The 25,554-nt window shown below is 42.4% G+C and overlaps 1 protein-coding gene across 1 annotated transcript in view; it reads left to right on the top strand.

Annotated features, from left to right (window-relative positions):
- The first annotated feature begins 4,968 nt into the window (after positions 1-4,968).
- Positions 4,969-25,554, top strand: part of EPAS1 (endothelial PAS domain protein 1) — a 78,547-nt gene continuing 57,961 nt past the window's right edge. The window contains exon 1 of the mRNA XM_032102807.1: positions 4,969-5,252. Within this exon, the coding sequence (XP_031958698.1) occupies positions 5,227-5,252 (26 nt within the window). The 5' untranslated portion in view covers positions 4,969-5,226. The remainder of the gene's footprint in view (positions 5,253-25,554) is intronic.

Here is a 25,554-nt window from a genome sequence, read left to right as displayed (position 1 = left end):
GTTTATGTTGTTCCTCTTTGTCCTCTGTGGTGATAACTTTCTTGGGGATAGGTGATAATGAGTACTAAAAACATTGCTACAAAATTTGACTTTTAAAATCCACCTAGAGGAATGTTTACCCTTCCCACTTCATACTTCATTGTCATTAAATTGGGCTTTTACTGAATTTTATACCAAAAAGCACCCATTAATACACTATATCCCTAAATTAACCTCACTCCTCTTCAGGATTTTTTTTAATACGCTGGAATCTTGTTTGCATTCTACATGATGCAACAGAGTCCTGCTCAGCATGCGTGTTCAGCCTTTACTGTGTACGGACCAATTAAAGAAACCTGCAACCTTGGAACCATAGTATTTCTAAATACTAAGATATTGAAGGTCAAGAGGAAAACACACAACAAAAGCCTTCTCAATTTAACAAGCTGGATTGCATCTGTTTTCTCCCTGGTTTCTTCACTGAACTTTCTCAAAATTTCAAAATTATATTTTCCAATATCATGACAGGAGTACTTCTGTGTACATCATCATGGGTTTTCTTTCTAATCTGATTCTATTGCAACAAACTGCTGTGTTAATTAGACTTTGTTTGAACACCTTTTCCTGGGATAGGCCTAAGACATCCCCAGTGTGTCATTTTGAAAAAGGCAAAGAGATAAGCTGAGTAATTTTAAGCCTTTTAATATTTACAGGTACATTCCCAACATTTTGGCCATCGTGTCTTCTTTTTTCATGGGAGTGTGATGGCTGAAAAGTCTGGAATGTGTCTGTAAGTAATCAATGCCTCAGAACGCTGGGGCTTATCTGTAAGCCTTGCTCAGAGGTGTGCACTCAGCATTTGGAAGCTCTCAAAAACATCTTAAGGTCTTATTCCCTCAAAACCACATTTTAGCCTGGCTGGTCCAGGATGTTGTATAGACTGTGTATTGCTTTCTGCCTAGGGTAGAAGACAGTGCTGCTGTAGGGTGTTCTTAACATCTGCTCTTGTGTAAGGGCAATATATGTCCTGATATATATAGATATATATATATATATAAAAATATTAGAATTGACAGAAATATAAAATATAAATATTTTTTTCCCTGCGGTTCAGGCCTTTATTTTTTTATTTCCACCTGAGCAATCCCTACTTTCTCTCGTGGACCTTCTGTGTTCTACCTATGCTTATAAGCATCCCTTTCCCCCTGCTAACAAATTAACCCGAAGTTTGACATTTTACTGTCTCATTAGCTATCGTGTTTAATAAATGTTCTGTGGCTTTAACTTATTCTGATATGAGTAAGTGAAGAATCCTGTCTCCTTCCTTCAAAGGATCAGCTGTGTTGAATAACTGGGCTCTCTTTTCTCCCCTTCCCTTTCCCATCATGCCATTATTTATTATTACAAGCATCAACTCTTTGCTTTTGCAGTACTGAGGAGCCAGAAAAAGAAAGAAATCAGACAGGGATTATTAATGAAGCTAAAACACTTTATCCTCTCAATAATCTGTTTTTAAGAGCTGCTTCTAATTTTAAAAATAATGCCTCCCCTACAAGAGATGGAGTATCCATGTTTTCTTCTGACTGCTCTGGAGCATTAATCGCTGAGCACTGTCAAACTCTTGTATGTTTTACCAATACTCTTCAGTCAGTACAGGTGCCGGTAGCATGCATACATAAACCAGAGTACTAGAAGTGCTTTCACTTGGCTGATGATGGCTATGCACATTCAAACTGGTGCAAGTGCTGATTTGGATGGTTGATTACATACATATGCATATCCTTGGAAAAAAACAATGCAGCATAACTGGTCCTAAATCACTGGTGTGTCTCAGAATAAGTGGCAGTAATCAGGAGCTTGCCAGCATCTTGTTTGGGTGATGGTGTATTCCCCACGAGCACCAGGGGCCCTGTCACCACTCTGCAGATTTCCTAGTTTGTCAGTGTAGTTTAAACTTCAGAGTAGGTTGTGAAAGTTGCTCTCACACCATCGGGGTTTTTTTGTAAGTCTGTCTTTTCCCCAGAGTTTAGTCCAGAGGCAGCTGACATAAACTGGTCCCCTGTACACTTGAAGGACCCTTCAAGAACCCATCTGATACCAAGGCAGATGTCCATGAATTTTCAAATACATCACCTGAAGGCTGCTTTTAGAAATTAAATACTTCGTGTTCCTATAGCATCTCTAGAATAATTCACATAGGAACAACGTGGGTCATCTTTCCCAATATTTTCCAGAACAGAATGAATCTTGTATTTTCTCTGATCAGTAAGAGTAAAGAAGTCTCATCTGGTATGTTGATCCTGCTGAAATCTTTGGTGGGGGGAGGAAAAAGGGGAGTTAACCCCTGCTAAGTTCAGCTCATGAGGTTTCCTGAACACCTTCTCCACTTCCATGAGTTTTCTCTGAGTTACATCTACTAAGTAAACGTAAAACGTAAAATGTAGCAAATGCAAGGTAAAATAGAAGGAGTAACATGGGAATATGAAATGGAAAGAGCCTTTACAACGGTGATAGTAATCAAGAGGACCAAGTGTGCTTACTATCAGTTTAAGGCTTTGTTTGGCTTTTCTGGCAGCTGTATCTTCTGTGGGTTAAATAGTGCACACTTGTAGAGTAAATGTGCTCATATTAATGGTGGAGCTCCTATCGAAGCTTCTGAGTAGCATAAGGTTAGAAAAAGTCCATGTTAGGGTGGGTACTGCTGTTAATAAATACTGACTCGTCATAAAGGAAATTAAAGTAGTAATGAGATGCATTTAAAAATTAATTACTTTCTACCTCCCTGTGGGTGCTGTGGGGTCCCTTATCACCACAGAATGCATTTAGTAAAATGACAGTGGTATTAAAGGTACTTTTGATCTCTCCCTCCCTGAACAGTTCTGGGAAAGAGTGCATTCATACTAAAGTAACCTCTAGAGGACAGGCCATTTTTTTTTCTTCATCTTCAAGATGGGGAGCTCATTTTCCAGAATTAATAGTATAGACAACTTCAAGGACGGAAGCTGTGAGGGAGCTGTAAGAATCACTCAGTCTTGCTGGCTTCAACTTCCTGATGCAGCAGCAAGATTCCTGTTTTTCTGGGCACTGGCCTGTGCTGAAGGCCACCAACCTGTCTGTGCAGAGGAAGACACGACAGGTGCTGGTTCTTGAGCGGTGCTCAGATCTGAATTCTCCAATTGTCAAAGCACCTTGAGGCCCTGCTGGCCAAGAGAGCGAGAGATTTACACTTTAATCAACTACACCATATCCATGTAGGCAGAGCCAACAGGAGTCTGGCCAATGAGCTAGATGTGAAATAATTAAAATTTACTGAGTGGTTTAGATTTAGTCAGTTTGAATGCTTTTCTTGTCTGATTTTTGAAGGCAAGTTGTTTATCCAAGTGAAGTGCTTTAAGATACAGCAAGGAGCATTGACATGAGCAGAGATCAATGAAGGGCGAAGAAGTCTATTTAATCTAGGAAATGAGTGACTTGGGTCTTTCATCCTATTGCATTCTCACATTCTCAGAAGGTTAAATTTAGTCCTGCATACACAAATTCTGTTTGACTAAGTTTACTTAGGTTTTAAGTATTTGTGGGTTTCTTTTGTTTAGGTTCTCTTGTATAACAAGAAAAAAACCCCAACTGTTACCACGTAATTAGGCTGTTGCTGTGTAAGCATGTGTAGCTCTTTTCAGACTTGAGAGCAGAATATGCAAATTCAAACCCAAATGAATTTCTTCAAACTTTCTTACTGTATAAAAGAAAAGGAAAACACCCTCTGACCCATTGTATACCAACCAGCCTCTGAAATGGCATAGGGAAATGGCTGAAATTTGAATTACCAATAAATAAGTCTTGTTTGGCTCATGTTACCTACAGTACTTCCATTTTCCAGAAGTAAAGGAAACCTGATGCAGCCTAACGCAAAGCTGTGCATTTGTTTCAAGATGTAAAAATGTAAAGTAAGACTTAGAGAACATAAAGATAAGGCTGAAGTTTCTACCATGCTGAAAGACAATATCAGAAAATTCTCATAATCCATTGTCTAGGAAGGTTAGTTGCTTTGGTGTAAAATAAACAGAAATCAAAGTGAGAGGGTTCTTTTACTATTTACATTTATCTTAACTGCAGCAAGCCATAGCAGGTGCCAGCATGAGATGAGCTTTGGCGCTTCTTGCCACAGACTTGCTTCACCGTGTGTCATCAACCAGGAGTTTTAGAAGTGCCTTGCATTGAAATATGCATTATGACACAGAAAATAAAATCGAAAAAACAGGGATAGGAAGGAAGTCCCATCAGTGAGGCAAAAGTGCAGCCCTTGCTCCTTGCACATCCCTCTGTCTCCAGCCGCAGCCACACTCCCTCTCCTCCGTGCGTGACCCGGGCCGAGCTCAGCCGGGCCGAAGCAGAGCGGTCCCGCACGCCTGCGATGGCTTCGGGGCCTCGCCCCAAGCCCGCACTGTCCTGGCGGCTTTTATTTTCGTAATTTTAAATTTATTTTTTCAACACCCCCTGCCTCGGGCTGAACGGGGGGCGCTCCAGGGGACGAGAGCGGGGCGGCTCCGCGCTTGCGGGAGCAGCGCCCGGTGCCGGGGCAGCACCGCAGCTGCTCCGCGGCCGCCGGGCAGGTGCCGCGGTGGCTCTCGGACCGCACCGGCGGGGAGATACTGCTTCTGAAAAAAAAAAATAAAATAAAATTACTAAAAAGTTCAATAACTAAAAAAATAACTAAAACATAAGAGAGCGGTGGCGGCGGAGTGGCCGGTGCCCGTGTGCGCTGCCCCGTCGCAGCCGGCGCGGTGCCGGCGGGGCGGAGCGGCCCCGCTGACCCGCGGCCGGGCCGGTGCCGGGGGCGGGGAGCCCGGGGCGCCCCGCCGGCCCCCATTGGCGGGCGCGGCGGCGGCGGCGGGGCCGGGCCGTGCCGGGCCGGGTCCCGGGCGGAGGGGGCCGGCCCTACCCCTGCGGCCGGCGGCGGCCCAAGGTTTAAAGTGAGAACTTTCTGCGGGCGGCGTCGAGCTACACAGCTCCGTCGCCGCGTGGCCCCTGTCCCGCCGCAGCAGCTGTCGCCACCATCGCCACCTCCCCCGAGCGGGCCGTACAATCCTCGGCAGTGTCCTGAGACTGTACGCCCGCCTCGGGGGCGACCCGGCCGAACCCGACCCCGCTCCCCGCCCTCCGCCGCCCGCGGAGCCCCGCGTCCCGCGGGCAGGTGCTGAGCGCGCCCCGGCCCGAGAGGCGGCGCAGGAGCCGGCAGCAGCCGCCGCGATGACAGCTGACAAGGAGAAGAAAAGGTGAGGGGCCGCGGGCGAGGCGCCGGGCTGCTCGGGCTGCTGCGTCCTCCTTTTGCAGCTGCCCTCTTCGGCCGCGGGGCAGGAGCCAAGGGGGCTCTGCCGGCAGAACGGTGCGGCCTCGCCTCCCCCCGCCACGGCTCCCGTGCGAGGGCTCGACCCGGAGCCTTTGCGGGGACCGGCTGCGGCAGGAGTGAATTAGTTCGCCCGGGCGGGGAGAAGGACAGGGGAGCAGCGCCGCGTCCCTTCGAGATAACCCGCGCTCCGTCCGGGCCGCCGCCAAGCTGGGGAGCGCCTGCCTGGGGAGCGGCCCCCGCCGGCCGGCAGCGCACCCGGCCCCGGCCCGAGCGGCCGCCGCCACCCGCGGCGAAGGCGGCCCCCGGCTGCGGACGGCGGGCAGGTGCACCTGGCAGGCAGGGCCAGCCAGCCCGTGCGCGGCCGCTGTCATGTACGCCATGGCAGGGCTTGGTATCAGCGAGGACAGAGGGACAGAGGTAGTAGGAAACTCTTCTTCAGTTGAGGACGGGGGTTTGAAAGGTAGCAGCCCCCTTAGCAGAACATGTTTCATAATTAAGGTCGCGTGGATGAAATTGCCTGGCTGTGTAAACATTTCGACACCTCCTCGCTCCAGTCCGAGACGCTGGCCGCGGTGCATCTTCCGCGGTTCACGGAGCTCCTCAGCTGTCAGCGGGTTTTCCCGGAGGGCCGAGAGCTTCAGGAGTGCCCAGCTCCTCGTTTGTCGCTGCCCTTCGAGAGAGATGTAAAGCTAGACATTCCCACACTGCCAGAGCGACCCTTCCCTTCCGGAGGGAATCAAAGTAACACACTGGTGGTTTTGTAGTTCACCAAAGAGTGCGTTTTCTTGTTGGTTCTTGAGAACAAACGTCAAAATAAAACTCAGCGGTCCATAACACAGAAGTTACAGGTGGAGATTAAGAGAAGAATTATCTACTTGTTGCTCCAGAGCTATAAACAATTCCTGTGGATGAGCGAGGGCACTGACACGGGGAAAGCTAAGCCCGTGAATAAAGGTCTATGAAGCCTTGTAAAAGGATATGTCTTCAGTCTGTTTTGTACAGCAGGCAGTAACAAGGACTAGTCTATTATCAGCACAGGTTACTGTTCTGGCTATAGAGTCTCTTTATAAGTCATGTGGTTTACAGACTTAAGAATTTTATGTTGTTATTTGTCGTACGTACTGTCCAGTTGATGATGCAGTAAACTTTAAACCCTGGGTTTTTGTTTGTATAATAGCTTCTTTTTTATTGAGTCACCCTATGACGATGTAATATGGGAGGTATAGTAGTATAAATCATACCTTTTCCATGTAGTTCTGTTTTTCTCAGTTTATTGGACACTAACGTATTAAGGTTAAACAATTGCCTCAAGTGAGTTTTGTTCTAGGTAGCAAGCTTCTGTGCAGAGTACAAAATGTACATACATTTTGCATCTTATGTTGAAAAAGAAAAAAATATAGTTCAGCACAATGTAGTTATAAAAATGTGTTATAATAGTTTATACAGCAAGAGGATGAAATAGTGTATATATTGGAAATACACTGCATTTATTGTATCACCTCTTTTTAATGGGGCACTCTTAATCTCTTCATTTTTAACCTCTTATTTTCAAGCACAGTGAGGGATTGAGTGCTTTTTAATCTTGCAGGGACAGCATGCTGAAGTGGTTTGTGGAAATACTCTTCAGATCCAACACAGACTTCACAGGACTGAAGTGTGAACCCTGATCCCGACTCTGTCACTGGTTTTAAATATTGTGACATTCAGTGACAATTTTTCTCTTTCTCTCAGAAGTAGGCTAATTGTTATCAGGTTCATGGGATTGTTGCGTAAATTAATGTTTGTGGAACAACTGGGAGAGTGTCCTATGAGGGATTTCAGATAGCCGGCTTGTGCCTCCCTGTCAGTGCGCTGTGGATATCCCTACTGGGGATATACCTTATGTAGCCTGTTGAAACAAGGTCGTTTTGCTTTCTTAATTTTCCAATACTATTACAGAATAGGTTTATTGCCTTGAGTTCAACAGTTACTGTATTGTTTGCTTGATCTCTATCCAGATATGCAGCTAGGATCTCCAACCTAACTTGCTAATAGCATTTATAAATCACTCTCACGGGGAAAAAGGTGGGGCGGTGTTACTAGATTTCCAGGCAGCTCTGAAACATATGTTAAGAGGAGCAGTTCTCTCACTGTTAAACAAATCTTCTATGGAAGATAATCTTTGAGTCTCTTAATGGTCCATTTAAGTTGAAGAACATCCTCAGGTCCTCATTTGAAGCTCTGTTTGCCAGCAGAAAAGAGCAGTTGCTTTATTTGGAGCAAATGTTAGAGCACTTCCAGTAGGCTGATTTCCCACGTTTAAAGTTAGTCCAAGATACAGAGCTGAGATTAATATGATTATTCTTTTAACTTAATTTTAAAAAATCATTATCTGCACAGTTTTTGATACTCTCTTATAATGCCGGTAATTAGAAACTGGGAGGAGGAGGAAAAAAAAGGGCATAACAGATTTTAGCAAAATAGAAAAAAATAAGGAAAAAGTATCTGTGATTGCTGTGCAGTACAATGACAAGTAGTAGATAGGTCCCAATGTAATTAGAGCAGTCTTACAGAACATCTTGATGTGTTTTTTAATGATTTGAGAGACACAGTTATTTTGTTAGGAATGGATGCTGTGTTAAATGAACTGTTCTGGATGGGCAACAGTGTCTGAGAAAAGTTTGAAACCAGGCTCAGGACGAGTCAAATAGAAGACTGAGAAGGATGGCTGATCACTGAGAAGGATGCAACATTTGGTTTCACCTTTTCCGTTTTGTTGTTACTTGGGGATTTCTGTTTGTTTCCCAGTTGTATGAAAAATAAACCGATTTTGCAGCTCAGGGTGTTTCTGTGCTAGTGGTCCCCATGTAATTACACAATATATTTTGTGACCATAACCATGTAATGTTACATAAATCTGTTTAACTTCTTCTGGTCCGGATAGTAAAGTAACGGGATTGCCCCCAGTTGCTGTCTAGGTAATAGACTGCTTTCATTTACCCTTTTACTTTGGGCTTTATTTGATGTTGAGCCCTTCTAATGAGATGCTTTGTGCCTCAATTTTCACTGACCTTTTCCTTCAGGAGAGTAGTTTTGCCAAGCTGAGTTCACTCTTGGCTGCTCCTCCTCGGGATGAGGAAACTGTCCTGATGGCACAGCTCTCCAGAGCTCAGGTAGTTGCTCACTCATAATGGATATAATTTGGATGTCAGGAAATGTGAGCATTTGTATGTGCCAAAGTGTTAAACAGCAGATTTCAGGAAACACGCAGTCTCAGTTTTGTTCTACCCAGTACATTTTCTGTGTGTCAGTATTGCCAGGTATACTTTCTATTGCCTGTTATTCTGTGATGGTGGTGACAGAGATGATCTTGCCCATTCTCTTGCCAGCATAGGTTGGTCCTTATACTCTTGTAAACCTCACTTTATGTACTTTAGCTGATGGAGCTTTGAACACTTTCCTTTGCAGACTATTTCATAGATTACTCGGCTTCATAAAAATTGTTCAAGTTTTGTTATTGCTCAACACCTCCCCATGCATAGCCCACATATTTGATTTATTTCTGTTTGCCTCTGTGTTCACATCTGCCCTTGCAATTTTTTTTATTTGGAATTATCAAAAGGAAATGTGATCTCCTGAATTCCTGTTGAACAATCTGTTGAAATTGGCTGTTTAGCACATGCTTATGGCATGTTAACATTAAGCAACTGGTATTTATGTTTCAGCACCACAAACTCTGGCGCTCCATAGCTTGCAGGTCATGTTGAATGATCCTGGCCACTCATACCCATCCTTCTTTGGTTTTGCCCCTTCTGTTTCTGTGTTCACTGCTCCTTCTGCATTTCTGCAGATGTCTGGCTTTTCTACCAGAGGGTGGCCCAAGGGTACAGGAATGAGGAAGGGCAGGCTGCATGCTTGCTGCTGGGTCTGCCTTTGCTGCAGTGGCATGCAGCAGAGGTTGGGCTGAGCTCTGGCTTGGCCACCTGGCCTGCTTGGGAACGCTTGACTTCTGCTGGCTGGCTCTTGTGGTTTCATCTCAATAGACCCAAAGTATTTCAGCTTGATGAAGACTGAATGCTTTTGCTGTGGGAATGGTGTGCAATGTCAGTGCCTCCCAGTGTGTACCATCCTCACAAAGTGATTTGGGCATCTGAGGATTTGTGTTTTGCGGGGATGCTCCAAGGGCTTGCTCTGCTTGTGTTTAGCACTTAGCCCTAGAGCAAGTTAAAAATCTGTCAGCCCTTTGTAAACACGATCTTTGTGTCATGTCCTTTTCTCTTCATATTCTGATGTCAAGCATTTCTGTCACATTTATCTTGTGTGGGTCATTGGGAATGTCTTGCATATTTGAGGCACTCTGCTAATACCAGTTTTGGGTTTATGCTGTGAATTCAGGACATCCATCATGAGTATCAGAAAGGGATCTCTCTATATCTTTCTATAATATTTTTTACTATGATGAATTAATAGACATTAAGTATTTTTGTTTTCAGGTTCCAAGCAGGAGCTGCTGTTAGGTGTGGTGGGGGCAGAACTCTTCAAGCATTGAACTTTTTGCTATTATTAGGATAAACATTAGAGTAAGGAAATGAGCAATACAAAGGCAGATTGTATTTAAAGATAATTTAAATACATGGAATGGTTTTATTCCTCTAAAGCTATTTGTGAAATGCTATTGTGTTAATTACTCCAATGTTCATAGTGACATGTATATCTTAATAGTTATTAATACTTCTAGTAGCTGGCACAAGGTTGACAGAGTGCTTCTCTTAAATTAAGAGAAAGTGCAAGTATGAATATTATGCATCTGGCAGGTTTTTTCTCATTTATCATTCTTGTGCTCAATTGGCTTAAAAGGCAATATAATAAAGTAGTTATCTGGTGAGGATAAAACCTTGACTGCTTATATAAGAAAAAATAACTTCTTTCTTACATTTACAGGGCTACTTTTCATGGAGACTCTTTCTGAAGTCTGTAAAATGGGAAACTATTTTACTGTGAATTTGGAAAGTAGCTTAATAAAGTACAGTAGGCCAACTGGCTGATAAATAACTAGTGTTCCAAAGTAACTCACTTAATTATGCTCCTTACTTCTTGAGCTCAAATCTAATTATGGTTTTGGTTTTTTCCTCTCTGACTTTATTTGTGTCTAGAAAATTTAGCTGAAATAAAATCTACCATAATAGATTTTGATTAAATGGGCATATTTAGGCCTGAAAACAGTTAGACTTGTAATTTAATAGTTATAATTGTAACTTGACTGTTATTACAAGGTTTGGAGTTGGATAGCATCTCCATTATGCTTCTTTGTCTGTTGCTTTACATGACACAGCAAGTATTCAATATTTATTCTATAGAAACTCATCAAATGTTTTGCCAGACAAGAAGCAAAGTTGCTTTAGTTGAATTTTTATGTCTGATTTTCAGTCAAAGAGGTGCCTTGGTCTTGACCCTTCCTCTGTGTGCTAATATGTAGAATCAGCAGTTTTCTTTGATTTAGGGGAATGTTTAGGATGTTGCCTCCAAGAAGATTGTCTGAAAAATTCAGGAACTTTACACATGCTTTATGTTAGCCTGTGGGTGGACGATTAATACTGGCTTATTGCAGCTTTATGAACGTATTCTGTGCATCTGGGCAGGAGGAAAAAACACTTTTTAATTTTTTGTGTTCTCAAGTAGGGCAAAATAGGATAACAGAGCTTCTCAGCAGTTTTGATTCTGAATATGTACCCCCCAAGTTACAAATGCTGCTTCGTTCTGCTGTGTACATATTTATGCGCTGATGTGCTTTCAAACAAACCTAAAGTAGCATGTGTTTTAATCTCCAGTATTTGTGGAGAATCTGTAGAACCAAACTGTCTCTTTTCCAAAGAGATTTCAGCAACATATTGGTGTTTCCAGCAAGAGGCATCTCTCAAACTGCATCTTGCCTGTGCCTGACCATTCCTCCAGTCCCTACTTCTTGAGGCATGTCCCTGAATCCCAGCTGTGACCCACACGAGTGAAACCTCCAGGCCAGCATTTGGACAGAGTGTAAAACAGGAATTTGATGGAGAGAACAACCAGACTTTTATGGGATTTGGCCGGGATTTGGCTGCTTGTTTTTTTTCATGTATGTGAGTGAACAGTGATGAGTGCAGAGTCCTACACTGCTCTCCGTTGCCTGCCTCATTCTTTAAATCCTTCCAACCCCTCACCCCCAAAAAATTAGTAACTCCTGGTTGTTTTTCACCTCCTTCTCCACAGCCATGGCAGAACAGAAGGCTGAAGCACTGAAACATCCCTTTATATTTGGATATGAAATATTGTGTGCATTGAACTACTTCTACCAATAGCAATACTTTTACAATAACATTTTGGTGCTAGAAGAGTATGAAAAGTCCCTTTTTGTTTCAGGAAATTGTGTTATCTAAGGAAAAGCTAAAATTAGAAGTGATATGGGGAACGTTGTGCATGGTGGCTTTTTGTTGGGGGGGATGTTGGTGTGGAGGGATTTTGAGTTTGTTTGGTTTTTTTTGAACAGAGCAGCTCTCCTAATGGATGAATCATGTGGGTGTAACTTACGGCACTTGATAGCAAGCAGTCTGTCTGAAGGTATATGTGTAATAAGAAACTATTTGGAACTACTAAAATGTGAACTTAATCTATTGTAAATATTTGTTACTCATTATCTAATACATCAAAATATATTTAGTTAGAGTTAGGCAAATGAAGGTAAGATATAAAGTGCAAGTTTTCGACAATGGGCTACCAAGCACTGGAAAAGCTGCAGATGCAGGTGGTGAATGTTTTCTGTAAAAACAAATATTTTCTTGGAAAATGATTTTCCAGAGCACAAGGGGGAAACAAGAGCTAAGTGTTCTAGTTTTAGCTAGACTAAAATGAACGGGTTGGGTTGAGAAATTGTCAAGACATTTGGAGACTGCTGAAACATTTCAGATTTGGCTTCATTTTTACAAGGTTTCCTGTGTTGCACTATGTTGTTAATTGAAAAACAGATGTTTTAAATTCATTGGAATGAGACTTAAGTAATTATTAGTCTCATGTTAATTTAAGGATTTTTTTTTATTTTTTCTTTGTCTTTCTTTTCTGGTGTTAGACTCAATTGGGTTTTTTTCCAGGTCTTTGCTGTACTGAAGTCTACAACACACATAAATGTGTCTGGTTTGGTGGCTTGACCTCAGTCAAATTCCCGTCTTCCTTTCAGGAGAAATCTTAAAATTTATCTGCTAAACCAAAATATTAGGTATTCCTTTTACACTAGTCAAAAGGCCCTCATTAGCTGAGGCCTTGAATTCAAAACAGTCCCGGTCTTTCAAAAACTGCAGTTGCTTAGACAAGTTACCAGGTCTGATGAAAATACTTAGTCGTCTTTGCCCTGGGTTAGGCAGGAAGTGTGACTTGGCAATGACAAAGGTCTTCTCTAGCTTTGGTTATGTGAACAGCTTTTTAAAGACTGTAGTATAATTGAAAACATAGCAATGAAGGCCCTCCATAACCCCTCACTGGCTCCACATGACAAACAAGAAAGTCAAAATAAGGGAGAGATGAACTTGTTCTCAAAGGACTGATAATTTCAGAGCCCTGTTCTCGAAAACCTGCCTGCATATGCTGAGAGATAGAAATGTTTGCCTTTCCCAGGAAAGCTATTGCTTTAAGTAGCAGATATTATTATATCTTGAAATATAGTCATCCCAGGTGATATTCACCTTTGGCCTAGTACATGTGTTTTCTTTACGTAGTCAGCTTCTGAATCCCTTACATATATATATCTAATTTAATGCACAGAAGGTGGTTTGCTGAATGGCTTCAGTTTAAGAACACAGTTCAATGGCCTGAATAAGTTGCATGAAATCTTAAAAATGTGCCCTATTCTTCCCTTCTTAAAAGGGAAAGCTAGTGCTAATGTATTGTGTCAGAGACCTTATGAACTTTTTAAAATCTACATGGAAAAAATCCATTAAGGGCTCATAATTTTGGTATTAGTCATCTGATGGTGTTCAAAATTTACTGTGTAATATTTTTCCTTTAAGATATATTCATGCTCTTTTAAGATAAATATTTGCTTAGGTAATAAGCTGAAGCAAGTATGAAGTGGGATGGTTATTAGGCAGCTTTTATAAAGGTGGTGGAAGTATGCTTTAAAGAACATTCCTTGTATTTTGTTTCACCATTAGCATATCTAAGGTACTTACTGCCATAAAAAGGTGCTTAAACTGTTGGTATCACAGCTGTAGTCATTTGCACTTGCATTTGTATGATAAACTACAAAGCAATCCTGTTCAGCCATTGTGTTTGGGATATTCTCTGGCTGCTGTTGGTCTTCAAGCCCTGTCTGTTCATTCATAATTGTATCACCCTCTTCGCCAGTAAATTCTAGGTGTTATTGGGTACTTATTATCAAAATACTTCAAAGATCTTTGAGACATTAAGAAAACCACCCCACTCCATATTTCTACACTTGTAAATGGGGAACGTTGCTTGGAATGTGCCCAACTTTTAGCTGTCCGTGCAATTTGTATCCAAAAATCGTTGCAAATAGCAAAGTATCTTCTGAGATGATAAGCATTGTTGTTTCTGGTTAGATTTTTTTATGGCATTATGATGAAATAACAATCTCGTTAGCTGATGGCAGTGACAGTATCTCCAGACTCTTAGGTATTTGTGGCGAGTATTGACTTAAAGCTGATAGGAAGTTTGCTTAGAACAAAAATGGCTTTTGAATGATCTACAGAACGTCAGCGTCATACATGGATGTGTGAGAAGAAATTCAACATTAAGTGGCTTTATCATGCCACGACTTCTTAGTCAGTATTTCTCTGGAATACAAATCCAGTGACCAATTATAGCTGTACTCCACTCCAGGATTTTTTTAAATGGTCTCAGTTGCCTCCACTGTTTCATAACCTGTGAGAGAAGATTGCAAATTGGTGAAAGTGCTTTTGGTATATTCCTATTGTTTTTGCCAGATGATTCTTCTGGAAAAGCTGCATTTGTCTAATTCAGTGAAGGTGGAGAGCCTTTGGGAAAGGGTGAGCATTTTGGAATAGCCTCTGCCTGTTGCCTTCACTGTAAGGTCTTTGGAAGAACAGTGAGGCTTTCTTCTACTACTGCCGGCTTTTCCCATTCCTCTTCTGTTGCAAAGGAAAACCATGACTAACATGGCTCTTGGTTTACTTCTTCCAGTTAGTTATCCCCATATTGACCTGGGAGACACATTTCCCATTGTCCTGTAAGGTTGTCTTGCACATCAAAGAATGCAGAGAGTTGGAATTTGCCAGTTCTTGCACATGGGATGGCTGACTTTTGCTTGCAGAGGAGGAAACCAATGCCTCATCTAACCAAGACAGATGATGATGCTTGGTCTTAACAAAAAAGTGTTGCTTACACTTTTAAGGGAGGGTAGACATTTGGGGATCTTGACCCCCTTTATTGCTTCATGCAGCACTTTTATGTGAGTGGTTAAGTGGAAGATGTCTCATTTCACTGAGGGAATGCAGCTTGGTTCAGCAGGTGGGCTGTTTTTGTGCTGCAGCTGTAAGATTATCAGTTTGTATTAATAAATCTGGTTCTTGGGGGTTTTTTTCCCTGTGAATGATTTGAAGAACGTGTTTATTGCCATTACTAATCAGAGGGACGTTTTTATGGGAACATCCTTTATGTGCTCAAGTTATCTTACCGCTTCTCCTGGCTTTTACGTAACAGCAAAGCTGTATTTATGTTCCTAGTGATTCACAAAAGGGGACTATCCCGTTCGCTTAGGCGTGTGCTGGCTTGAAAATGAAATAGAAGCAAGTGCAGATATCTTGAGGGAAACTTAATGCTGGTGTTTCGAAACAGCCATTATTTCCCATTTAAGAAAAACCAACCCCCCAACCCTACTTTTGTTTGTCAGCTGCATGACTGGCCCAAACAAAGCCTCTCTGGCATGGGGACCTGGGACAAAGCACAGTGAAGCTGAATAAAATCATGTTTTGGATTCTGTCTCTTCAGCTTGTTTGCCACTCTCAGTAGAGATGGCTGTGAAAGTTACGTCTGGTTGCTGAGCAGCAGCTTCAGCAAGTGGGTCTGGCCTCTGCAGTTGCTTCTCCTGTCTCCTTTCCCCTCCACACCCTCTCCGAAAGCCCCTTGCTTGGCCCAGGTCTTTGTTCTGCTGGGTACTCAGAGCATTGCGTTCATAATGTAGTCTGGACAGTGTGGTGTGACTGATCACTATAGTTATGCTAGCTCCCCAGTCTGGAAAACTGGGATGGTAGTACATCCTTCCTTCCCCCCTTTGTGTGTCTTATTTATTTAAACTGTAAACTTTTTAAAATAGGGACTTTTTATTTCAACACCTAACACAATGCTGTAGATATGTTGGCAAGAAGCTTGTAGGATAAACCTAACTTGGAAATACTTTAATAGGGGGTTGTCAAGTGGAAGGAGTTTGGTTATCTCTGACTCTTATATTGCCTGGTTAATTGCTTTCTTTACTGCACCACTCCATATTATCCCGCTATATGTAGGTTACACCCACGTGCTGACGGGTGACCTACGCCTTCATTTGCTTCACCTTTGTATTTATCCCTTCTGTCATATAAGATCCATGTGCAATTTACACACCCCAAGCAATTGAGAAGGTGGGGTGTTGGTGGCAGCAGCAGGGGATTGCAACACCCTGAAAGCATCTCAGAGATGATAAAACCCCTTATTCTTTCAGATTTCATCACAGAGCAGGCAGGTGAGCAACCCACAGGGCAATAGGAGTGAAAAGGAGGGTTTGACCGTCACAACAAAACCAGTCTTTTCTGCAGATGGGGAGTTCAGCAAGGTTTCAGCTGGCAATCATTTGCTCTCAGTCTCTTTGAACTGAGAGCTGTAAGAAAGTGGAACAGTGCTGATGTACAGGGCTAAGGTGACATGGATTTAGAGGCTGGCATATGCAATCTCATTTGGAGACTGAAGCCTGTGGATCTTCATTCAATTAAGGCTTCTCTTGCATACAGGTGCCACGGTGGGCCTGAAGACAGAGCCCACACAGTCTTTAGTGTAAAGAAGAAATAGTGAGAAAAGCCTACCATTTGAGACAGACTCGGCAGCTTTGCACGCTGTGTGCGCAGGCCCTGAAGAAGATAGTGCAAGAAGCCGTGTTATCTGCATAACGGTGCTTCTGTCCCTTTGCATGCCAAATCTTAGGACAACATCCCCCGCCCTTCAAACCTTAATGTCACTGTAAACATGGTGTAACTAAATTCCAGCTTCTCTAAAGGCAAATATGAAGCAATGAACCAGAGTGACCAGCACTATTGCATTCTGACAGTTTTAAAAAGAAGTATTTTAAAGGAAGTAGATGACAGCAAATGGTGCTTATTCAAATAGGGACATTTCAGAGCTCTTCTAACCTGGGGAATAAAATGTTCAGGGAGCAAAGTCTGCATTGCTGGTCACAGCAAGGATTTTGGGTGCAGTGATAGCTAATGTGGAGCAGAAGTCCACCTGAAGGCAGAGCTGAAAGAGGAAGGGTGCCTGCCACCTGACCTGTTAAAACCTTTTAATAAGAAACAGTGCCACTGTGAAGTCATTACAGAGCATTCCTTCAGAGGGAGTCATGTGATGAATACAGTGCAAATATAAAATGATTTCATGTTGTGTTGCATTTTGAGTAGGTTACAGCCATGGAAAGAGCCTACTGAGCCATTTGTTGAGCTGTGCACTCCTGTTGATTTGGTTTCCTAAGTTTCTCTTTGTACCTTAAGTAACAGTTGGAGTGGTCTGGCTTTTGTACCAAAAAAACCTCCATGTCCATAATGTCTAGAACTTTTATCAAAATGGGATTCAGTTCCTGCCTCAGACCTCTGGGTACTGTTTTGTGAAAATGTCTTTGAGAAAAGTACAATCTCAACTGTGTGTGATATAAACCTTCATTCCTCTTACAAGAGGGTTTCATGATCATTCCACATTGGGTCTTAGCTGGTGGATTAAGCAAACGAAATACCTTTTTCAGGTATGAGGAAAGTAAAACAAGCATCTATTCTTACACTGTTACTTGTACAGGAAGTCAGTTCTGATTTACACATATGAGAAGGAATATTGCGTGGGCAAATATATTTCAGTGCCCTCTGTTTCAAAAGTATTTAGTTTTCCCACATACCAGGAGATGTTTTAGTGAAGCTGTGGAATATGAAATCACTGTACTGAAGGAAAATAAAGAGAAGGCCTCAACATAGAGATATACTTGCTATTGAGAGTCAAAACATCTCCCCCTCCACCTTGGAGGAAGTAAATACTTTATTGTGCTTGTGGTTGTAGGTATATTGTAGCTTGCTGTAGCTGAATATGAATTGCATATAGGAAGTTTGGAGAAGGATTGTGGCTCAGTGAACTACTTGGAAATCAAAAGAAATTTTAAAAGATGATAAGACAGTGATTAGATGAATTATCCCCTTCTAGCTTGTTTCCTTAAGAAATCAAGGTTTACATGGTTAGAGTGTGTCTATCTCCATTTCTGATAGAGCTGTAAAGATCTCAAGGATATGAAATACCTGGGAGTAGGTGTTGTAATGGCTACAGGGAAAAGTTGCAGCCACAAGTGGATTTCCCTGTAGGGAAAAGAGACTCCCTACGGCTGAAGAAGTCCAGCTGCCAGCCGGCTACATGCTTGCAGCTTGCAAGGTTCCAGGATCCACCAGGAGTCTGCAGAATCTGGAGAAGCGTTTTTGCTAGCGCCCCTGTTGGCAAAACAGCTTGCTGTTTTTGTAACGTGGTTCTCTAGTTAATTAACCCTTGTGGCATTTTCAAAACCTACTGTGAGATACTTGTTTCACTATTTAGCAGAAAGAGATACAGATAAAATGCTGTTCCTTACTCTGGGTGTTTTCAGAGTGTTTCAGTGTGCTTAGACCTTCTGGATGAAGAAACTGCTGTGCAATTATGATTAACACTAACTCAATACTGTGGGGTATTGTAGAGTGGCCACATTAAAACCACCAGTGTATCCTTCACTCGGGCCTTGAGAAGTGCAGCTAGACTTGTTTCTGCCAGACAGGAATCTCTGACTTCAGCTGGCGAAACAACTGCACTTCTCAACAGCTATAACTCTGGGTCTGGCTGAAGAAAGATCTGTTTTGGTTGGAGAGGTCCAACTGTGTGTGCATTGGTGTTGATTGTCAGGGTTGTGATTAATTTTGGGCATTGTTATGTTGGCAGTAAAAAGGAAGGCATTGTCACCACTAACATTTTCACTTTCCTATGTTGTTGCAGTGCTTGTTTAATTATTTTTGCAAAAGCAGCAGGTTATGGGAACCTTTTCATGTGCAAATATGTTGAAGGTGGGAATCTCCTGCTAAGAGTTGCATCTGTTTGTTGTTCCCGTAAGCGAAGGTAATGATGAAAACCTTTAAAATCGGTTCATTGGCTTTGGCAATTCGTATCTACTGAAGATCTCTTATACTTCTCAGAATCACTTCCCCCAGCTGAGGCAGTACTACTGTTTGGCTTTTGTTTGTATTATGTATTTGCTGGAAGGAGAGTGCTATTGTGTGTTTTTTGAGGGTGATTACAAACATAAAATAGATTCTTTTGAGAACGCTTTGTCTACTCTCATCACAATTGGTAATTGTTCTGTGTTGTGTAAGACTTTGCATGCTGTGCTTCTTATTTGGCAGTGTGTGTGTGTGAACCTAAACCTGGATTTCCACCTCCAGCATTTTATCACCGATGTTTTAAAGGTGAATCCTGGAACAAAGCATAAAACCTCTCGGAACTCATGTATTGCTAGACAATGAATGTTTTCCAAATTAAGGCAAATTTTTTCAGTCATTTTGGAAATCAAGTTTGCTGCATTTTAATGGATGTCTTCTCCAATTAGGACCTGTGTGAGGTAGCTTTCAAAAATGGAAAAAAAAAAAAAAAAAGACAAACTCAACCCCCAAAACAATTACTTTTGACATTAAAGCAGACTAAAATAGTGCAGTTATGTGCAAGGTGGGTGTCATCCTTTTGCACCAAGTGTATTTTCAGAGGTCATTCCAAAATGCCAAGGGAAAAGGAATCCATAATCCTCACATATCCTATTAGCAGAGAGCCTTGAGGTAGAGATGGGCAAGATGTGTGGAAAAAATGAGGCTTCTGCTGAACGTTTTCTTTGTAGGTCACTTATTGTTGTTAAAATTACAGGAAGTGTAAGAGCAAGTGATCTATTAGCAAAGCCATGAAAACAAACCATTTGCCACTTCTAACAAATGTTGGACCAAAATATGCCTCAAATTTTAAAAATAAGTGAAAACTTGGCGAAAAGTAAGACCCGGGTTTATCTGCCTTTCATCAGGTACATGGCGTCCTGGAACGCAGCCCACTGGCAAAAGCATGGGGAGTGTTATCCTTTGCAGCACTGGGAATGTTCTCTGCTGAATTTGGCGCCAATGACCGAGCTTTGCTTGTTAGCTGAAGTTCACACAGACTCTTTGCCAGGCCTGCCCAGAATGCTGTCTCCTCTGACTTCCTGTGGTCTTGCATAATATTTCCTTGCTTCTTGTATAACTGCAGCTCGTTCTGGTCACTGCCCAGTTTATACGGTCGACTTTTTAAAAGGCCAGTCCTGCAAACGTGCAGCTGAGCCATGTCAGTGGCAGGAGGCGTCCCGCTGGTGACGCCAGTGGAAGCCCCCTTCCGTGGGGAAACCGCCAGCAGCGGGGGCGTATGTCAGTGCCGACATGGCTGAAGGCAATAAAGTTGGCTGCTGCAGCCTTGTGACGAGATAAGAGTGAGGCACGACTTCAGATTGACTGCACCTTTGAAATATGTGCTGCTGTTGCTCTGAGTTCTGTAACAAATATAGGTGCTATTTAAGGATGGGGGAGGCAGCACCCACTGAAAGCACATTTTCAGAGTACTCTGAAATCCTTGTTATTGCTAATAACAGTTAGAAGTCCTTACATTTGCCTTGAAAACATGTTCCAGGTATCCAGAGTGTTAAAGACAGTGATAGGAATTTCAGAAAGGAGTTTCAGAAAACAGTATTTTCATTATGATGATTTTTAATGCTTCCACACAAGTTGTTTCTGCACTTGTCTGTGGTTAAAATACGCATTAATTTTGCATTACTGTTGAAGCAAATGTATCTAATAATGTTTACCATTTACCAGCCTAGATTATTTGTATGTGTTTTGAAAGTGTATTTCATAGCAGCTCGTGCCATGTCACTGCTTTTATGCTGATTATTTTCTGAATATTTGTGTTTGCACGTGTAGTCGTCCGTAGAGCACTGTGCGTACTTAGAACTTTGTCAGTAACTCTTTTTCAGAAACAGGTTTGTCTAACTTGACACTTTCTGCGCAGTTTAAACACAGTTTTCAAACTGTTACTCATGTTCTTTGGCAAACCTGTTCCTGGCATGGCTTTGAAAAGCTGAAGAGTAGAGATGACAAAATAGTCACTTCAGCATGTTTATAAACTTACTCAGTAGACTGTACTGATTTTTTCTGTTACAGTTCCCAGGTTATGTAGGATCTTCCATACTATCTGCTTTGAAGAAACAGAAGAATCATTTTAAGGGAAAACATTAGAATTGACTTAGTCATCACAGTTACGTGAGATTTTGTTTAAATTGTCTCATACCATCATCTTTTCCATGAATCCGGGTTATCCAGTTGTCATAGTAACTTTGACATAGAAAAAGTCATGCTGCCTACACATGACTTCTTGCAACACTGTCTTTTAATTTGATTAATTTAGTGGACAATAAACTTTTACTGGTTAATGTGTGTTACGAGGCAGCTTTCCTGGTCACTCAAAAATGGATAAACCACTAATACCTTGTATTCTTAGGATCAACATTTTAATGGCTACGGTCCAGCTAATACGATGCTTGGAGAATTGTCAAAGCAATAGAGTGGTGATATTACTGACATCTAGCAAACCATTTTGTAGTATTGAGAATACCAGCACTTCTGGGGAGCATGCATTACATATGCTGCACTTTTGACAGATGGATGCAAAGCCAGAAATCCTAGTATGTCTTGACCAAACAGCTCTAGCAGCATGGTTGCCAAATAAACCAGGTTGACCTCAACATGGTTTGACCAATGATGGAGAAAAGCAACAAGCTTGCTCCTCAGTGATGGATTTGGAGTAATGGATAAGCCATACAAATATGGTAGAAGTAGACTGACGGTAGTAGACTGGGGTTGGCCCTAAGATTAGGAAGAAGCATAAGAATTGCAAAAGGTGGTGGGCTGAGCACTGCTTAGCCAGCTGGAGAACACAGTTCACTGTCAGTAAAGATGGCTTTTCTCTCCAAATGGAAGCCGTTAGAGAGATATTTTAGGACCTGACAGTCCACTTGTTTTAATAAGCATATGTCCCTCCTGTGTAAATAATTTTAAATTATTTCAGGAAAAATTGTTCTGGCTTATAAAGTCAGAGTTAGAAATTTATTCAGCATATAGAATAACAAGATTTAGAAACTCTTGTTCAAAAAAGATGGGCTGAGCCTTAGTCCTTCTTTCAGCAGTGCTCAAAAGGCACACGTGCTCTCTGAATCCAAATGTAGCCAAGTGTTGGAGAGATCCACGGTCACATGGGCATGTTGGCTTTTCCTTTTTCTTTGATGATTTAGAAGTGTGTAAGTGGGCAGTGCAGAAGGTTTGAGGGTTTAATCCTCAGCTGTACAGGCAGGCAGATACCCGCTGCATTCAGTGGGAGTTCTGTCCCAGTAAACAGCTCGGGATTGTTCTCTTGTGTACATGTCTAAATATGGATCTCAGTCAAGTAAACACGCGTGTAGCTGTACGCGTTAATCTGCTTGCAGAGCTGGGAACACCCTGTGTCCCTTGCGTCGCTGGGGACATGGCCACGTCTGGAGCTTCATGCAGGCTTGTGTTAAGGACACCAATGGCCCATCCAACGTGTGTCCTGCTGCAGGAGAGCAGTGATAGGTATCTCTGGGGGTACAGCAGCCTCCGTCACTCGGCTCTTGGTGCGCAGAGATACTGCTCTCCTTTGAAGGATGTGTTAGGGCAGATACACACTTCCAAAATGCCTGTGCTCACAGATAAAGGCAGATGGGAGCAGCTTGCCTAACACCGAGTGTTTTCAGCCTGCATGCCTGCCCCTTCCTGAAGCTGAAGAGCTTGCTTGGTGTTTCTCAGGCTGAACTTTTACAGGAGCAGGAATAAACTTCTTATCTAGGGAAGAGTGTGTGTAAAGGCTGACTTGAAACAGCGGAAATAGGGCTGGGCTCACAGTGCCCAAGAGCATTAGAGTGCTTTTCATGAACTGTATGCTGCAGCTGGCAAAGTGGCAACATCTGTAAACCTCTTCCACAGGTAGTGTGCAGGGGGGAATGAGAGACTTCTCATACAGGTATTGCTGTTGAGAGAGAGTTGCCAATATTTATTTTACTTTATTCTTATAATTTAAAGTTTTTTAATGGCACGTGCCCAGAGACTTTCCCTGTCAGCAGGGAAAGCCAACCTTGTGACATTACAGCAGAACACGCCGTGTCTCATGCAATGTAACTTGTACGCTGTCATTAGGGACCTGTGCACATGAGGAAATACTGTAGGTGTGTAACAACAATTTTAATGTATACTATAAAATTCAGTCTCATTAAGTACTGAGGACCTCAGGAGTTTTGGAAGAGCTTCTCCTACTGCCTGATGTAGTAATTCAGTATACTTAGCCTCTTAGAGGATAGGTCTAATAACAACAATTAGTACATTTGTATGTATAAGTATGCTTAAAAAGCTTAAATAAATGTGGTTTGAAAAAGTGAAATGAAAGAACAGTAAAATTAACATTAAAAGCCAGCATATGCTATGGTGAGGAAGTATAGTCTTAGCCATACTACAAAAATTAGAGATCTGAAAAGGTCCCTGGTTGACAGATCTGTCAGAACAAGCAGAAGTGAATAGTAAATGTTAACTGTTGCTTATGGTGTATTGTTTTTCTGTTTGAATTTTTCAAAGCATTAGGGGTATGATGGGGATGTGGGGCTGTGCAATAAAAATTATGAAAATGCACCTTTTCAAAATGTTAACACAAAAGTCCCAGAAAGAACGATGACATCTTACACAGTGTTCGCACTTCAGTTTCTCTAAATAGGAAAAAAAAACCCAAATTTTTTTGTTTTCTTTAATAAGTAAATATGGGAACATTTTTTGAAAGAAAAGCTTAATGCAAAGGGAGCTTTAAGAGAGGACAAGAGGCACATTTTTCTTTTGCTGTTACTGGAGCCCTTGCAGGCTTGGCGAGGTTGTCTTTTGGGTGGAGGTGGTGTTTGCAGCACTGATGCTGCCTGGGGCTGGGAAGGAACCAAGGAGCTCTGCCCTCCCTGCAGAGGGAGCTCTGTTCAGCAGCGTGGCTTTCTCCTGAGGAGCCTGCCACAGGTTCCTGGCCCAAAGGGAGGGCTGGCAGGACAGGACCATGAGCTGTGGAGGCTGATGAGCAGTTCAGCTAGAGTGCCACGCACTAGGAAGTTTCAAAGGGTTCTGCCGAGGCTGGGTGTGTGCTGGGCTTCAGTCGTCAAAAGCACCCGTAACCACTGCTGGAGGTTTGACTGAACAGACTTTCTCAGGGTTGGTGCTCAGGGGAAGGCTGAGAGGCCAGGAAGCTGGGAGAACATTTTGGGGAAGCATCTCTGCTTTCTGTGTCCTTCTTGAAGTGTCTGCTGATTGAAATGGGCTGATGGGAAGATGCTGGGCTCTCACCTTGCCTGCCAGTGATATTTCCTTGTATACCTCTGTAGGCAAGGGTACACCAAGAGGACAGAAAGGGTTGAAGAAGGGGCAAACCAGCTTCCCTTTTGCTCCATCCAAATGAACAGCAAAACCCCCTCCCACTGATTTCAGTAGCCATACATGCTTTTTGACCAGACATCTCATCGTTGTATATCTAATATGTTAATATGTGTATGAACCAACTTTTAGTCTGATGTTTAATACATAAGGGCTCTTACGAAATTCTGTTTTGCCTTTTTTTTTTTTTTCAGGAAAACAAACATTTGGTACTAGCAACCATAATTATTCCATACCCATTATTCAGCATTTTCACCAAATTACATGTGTTTTTTTCCACAGCAAAACACATTTTTACATACCCATAGCACAACACTAGCCTTGGCCTAACTCTGGGGGATTACAGAGATAAGATACCAACCATGGTTAGCATCATCTTCTGATAAACTGGCGCATCAGTAGGATGCAGAGCTATAGCCTTAAAGGCAGAGAAAATGGTATTTAGGGCTCTTTGAAAATCTTGGTTTAGGGAGTGCATAGGAATGATAAACATTTTTGCAAGGTTTTATGGGGACACCATTGTTAACTTTTGCAGTAATTATTGAACTGCTTTCTTGTTGCTTGAGAACTGGTAACTCTCATTTGTTTGTCACTGTTCAATCATTGGAGTGAAGCACTTGGTAACAAATTGCAGCATGGGGAAATACTAAGGTTGTCTATTTCAAGCAATATTTGAATACTGGAAACATAGGTAAAATGAAAGGCGAAGGTTAATGGTTTAATAACAAGGTCCCCAGGACTGTGCCTTATGTCTGGAAGGCAGTAATTTGCATTTGCTTCCTGTAGGGTGACTTTACTGAGGAACTGAAGGCACTTAGCATATGCAGATGCTGAAACTCTTCTGTATATCTGTTACTATTTAAAAAGTATAAAGTCTGTGGTGGAGACTTTTGAGATGTCAAAGGAGAAGGAGTGAGGCACTGACAGACAGGAGGGTTCTGGTGTAGGCAGGGAGTGATGAAGAGAGGAGATGGTTATGTGTCCTCCAAAAAGCTGGGGCGGGGGGGGGCACCAGGATGGTTAATGGACGCAAATAGGCCCTGTTTAGGGGAGGGATGTTTATGTGCTTGATAGAATTGCATGTACAGCAAATTGCCTTAAATACATTTTGTGGTTGCCACTACTTATATACAAAGCAAAACCATAATTACAAAGCTGTTCTTGTTTGTGAAACATCGTGTGCCAAACAAGTTGTAGATATTTGTAGGGAATGGTAATGTCAAAGATCACCTGAGCGTGAAAAAGATAGGTTTATGGGTAGCAGCTGTATTCACAAACCAGCTGAAGCTAAATTCTCATTTGCATCATGTTGTGAAAACTCAGCTTTCTTCAAGTATTTGACGCTGGCTTCTGCAGAACCTACAGCAGATGTTGCGGGTGGTGGCTGGGTGGCTGTAGGCAGGGCGCCTGGTGGGGCAAGAGACTGGTGGCCTCGGGCCCTTCAACACTTCTCTGATGCTGGTCAGGTTGTGC

This window comes from Corvus moneduloides, chromosome 3 (genome assembly GCF_009650955.1).
Source record: "Corvus moneduloides isolate bCorMon1 chromosome 3, bCorMon1.pri, whole genome shotgun sequence".
Lineage (NCBI taxonomy): Eukaryota > Metazoa > Chordata > Aves > Passeriformes > Corvidae > Corvus > Corvus moneduloides.
Note: the sequence above shows the minus strand (reverse complement) of the source record. Positions and strands in the feature narration are given on the sequence as shown.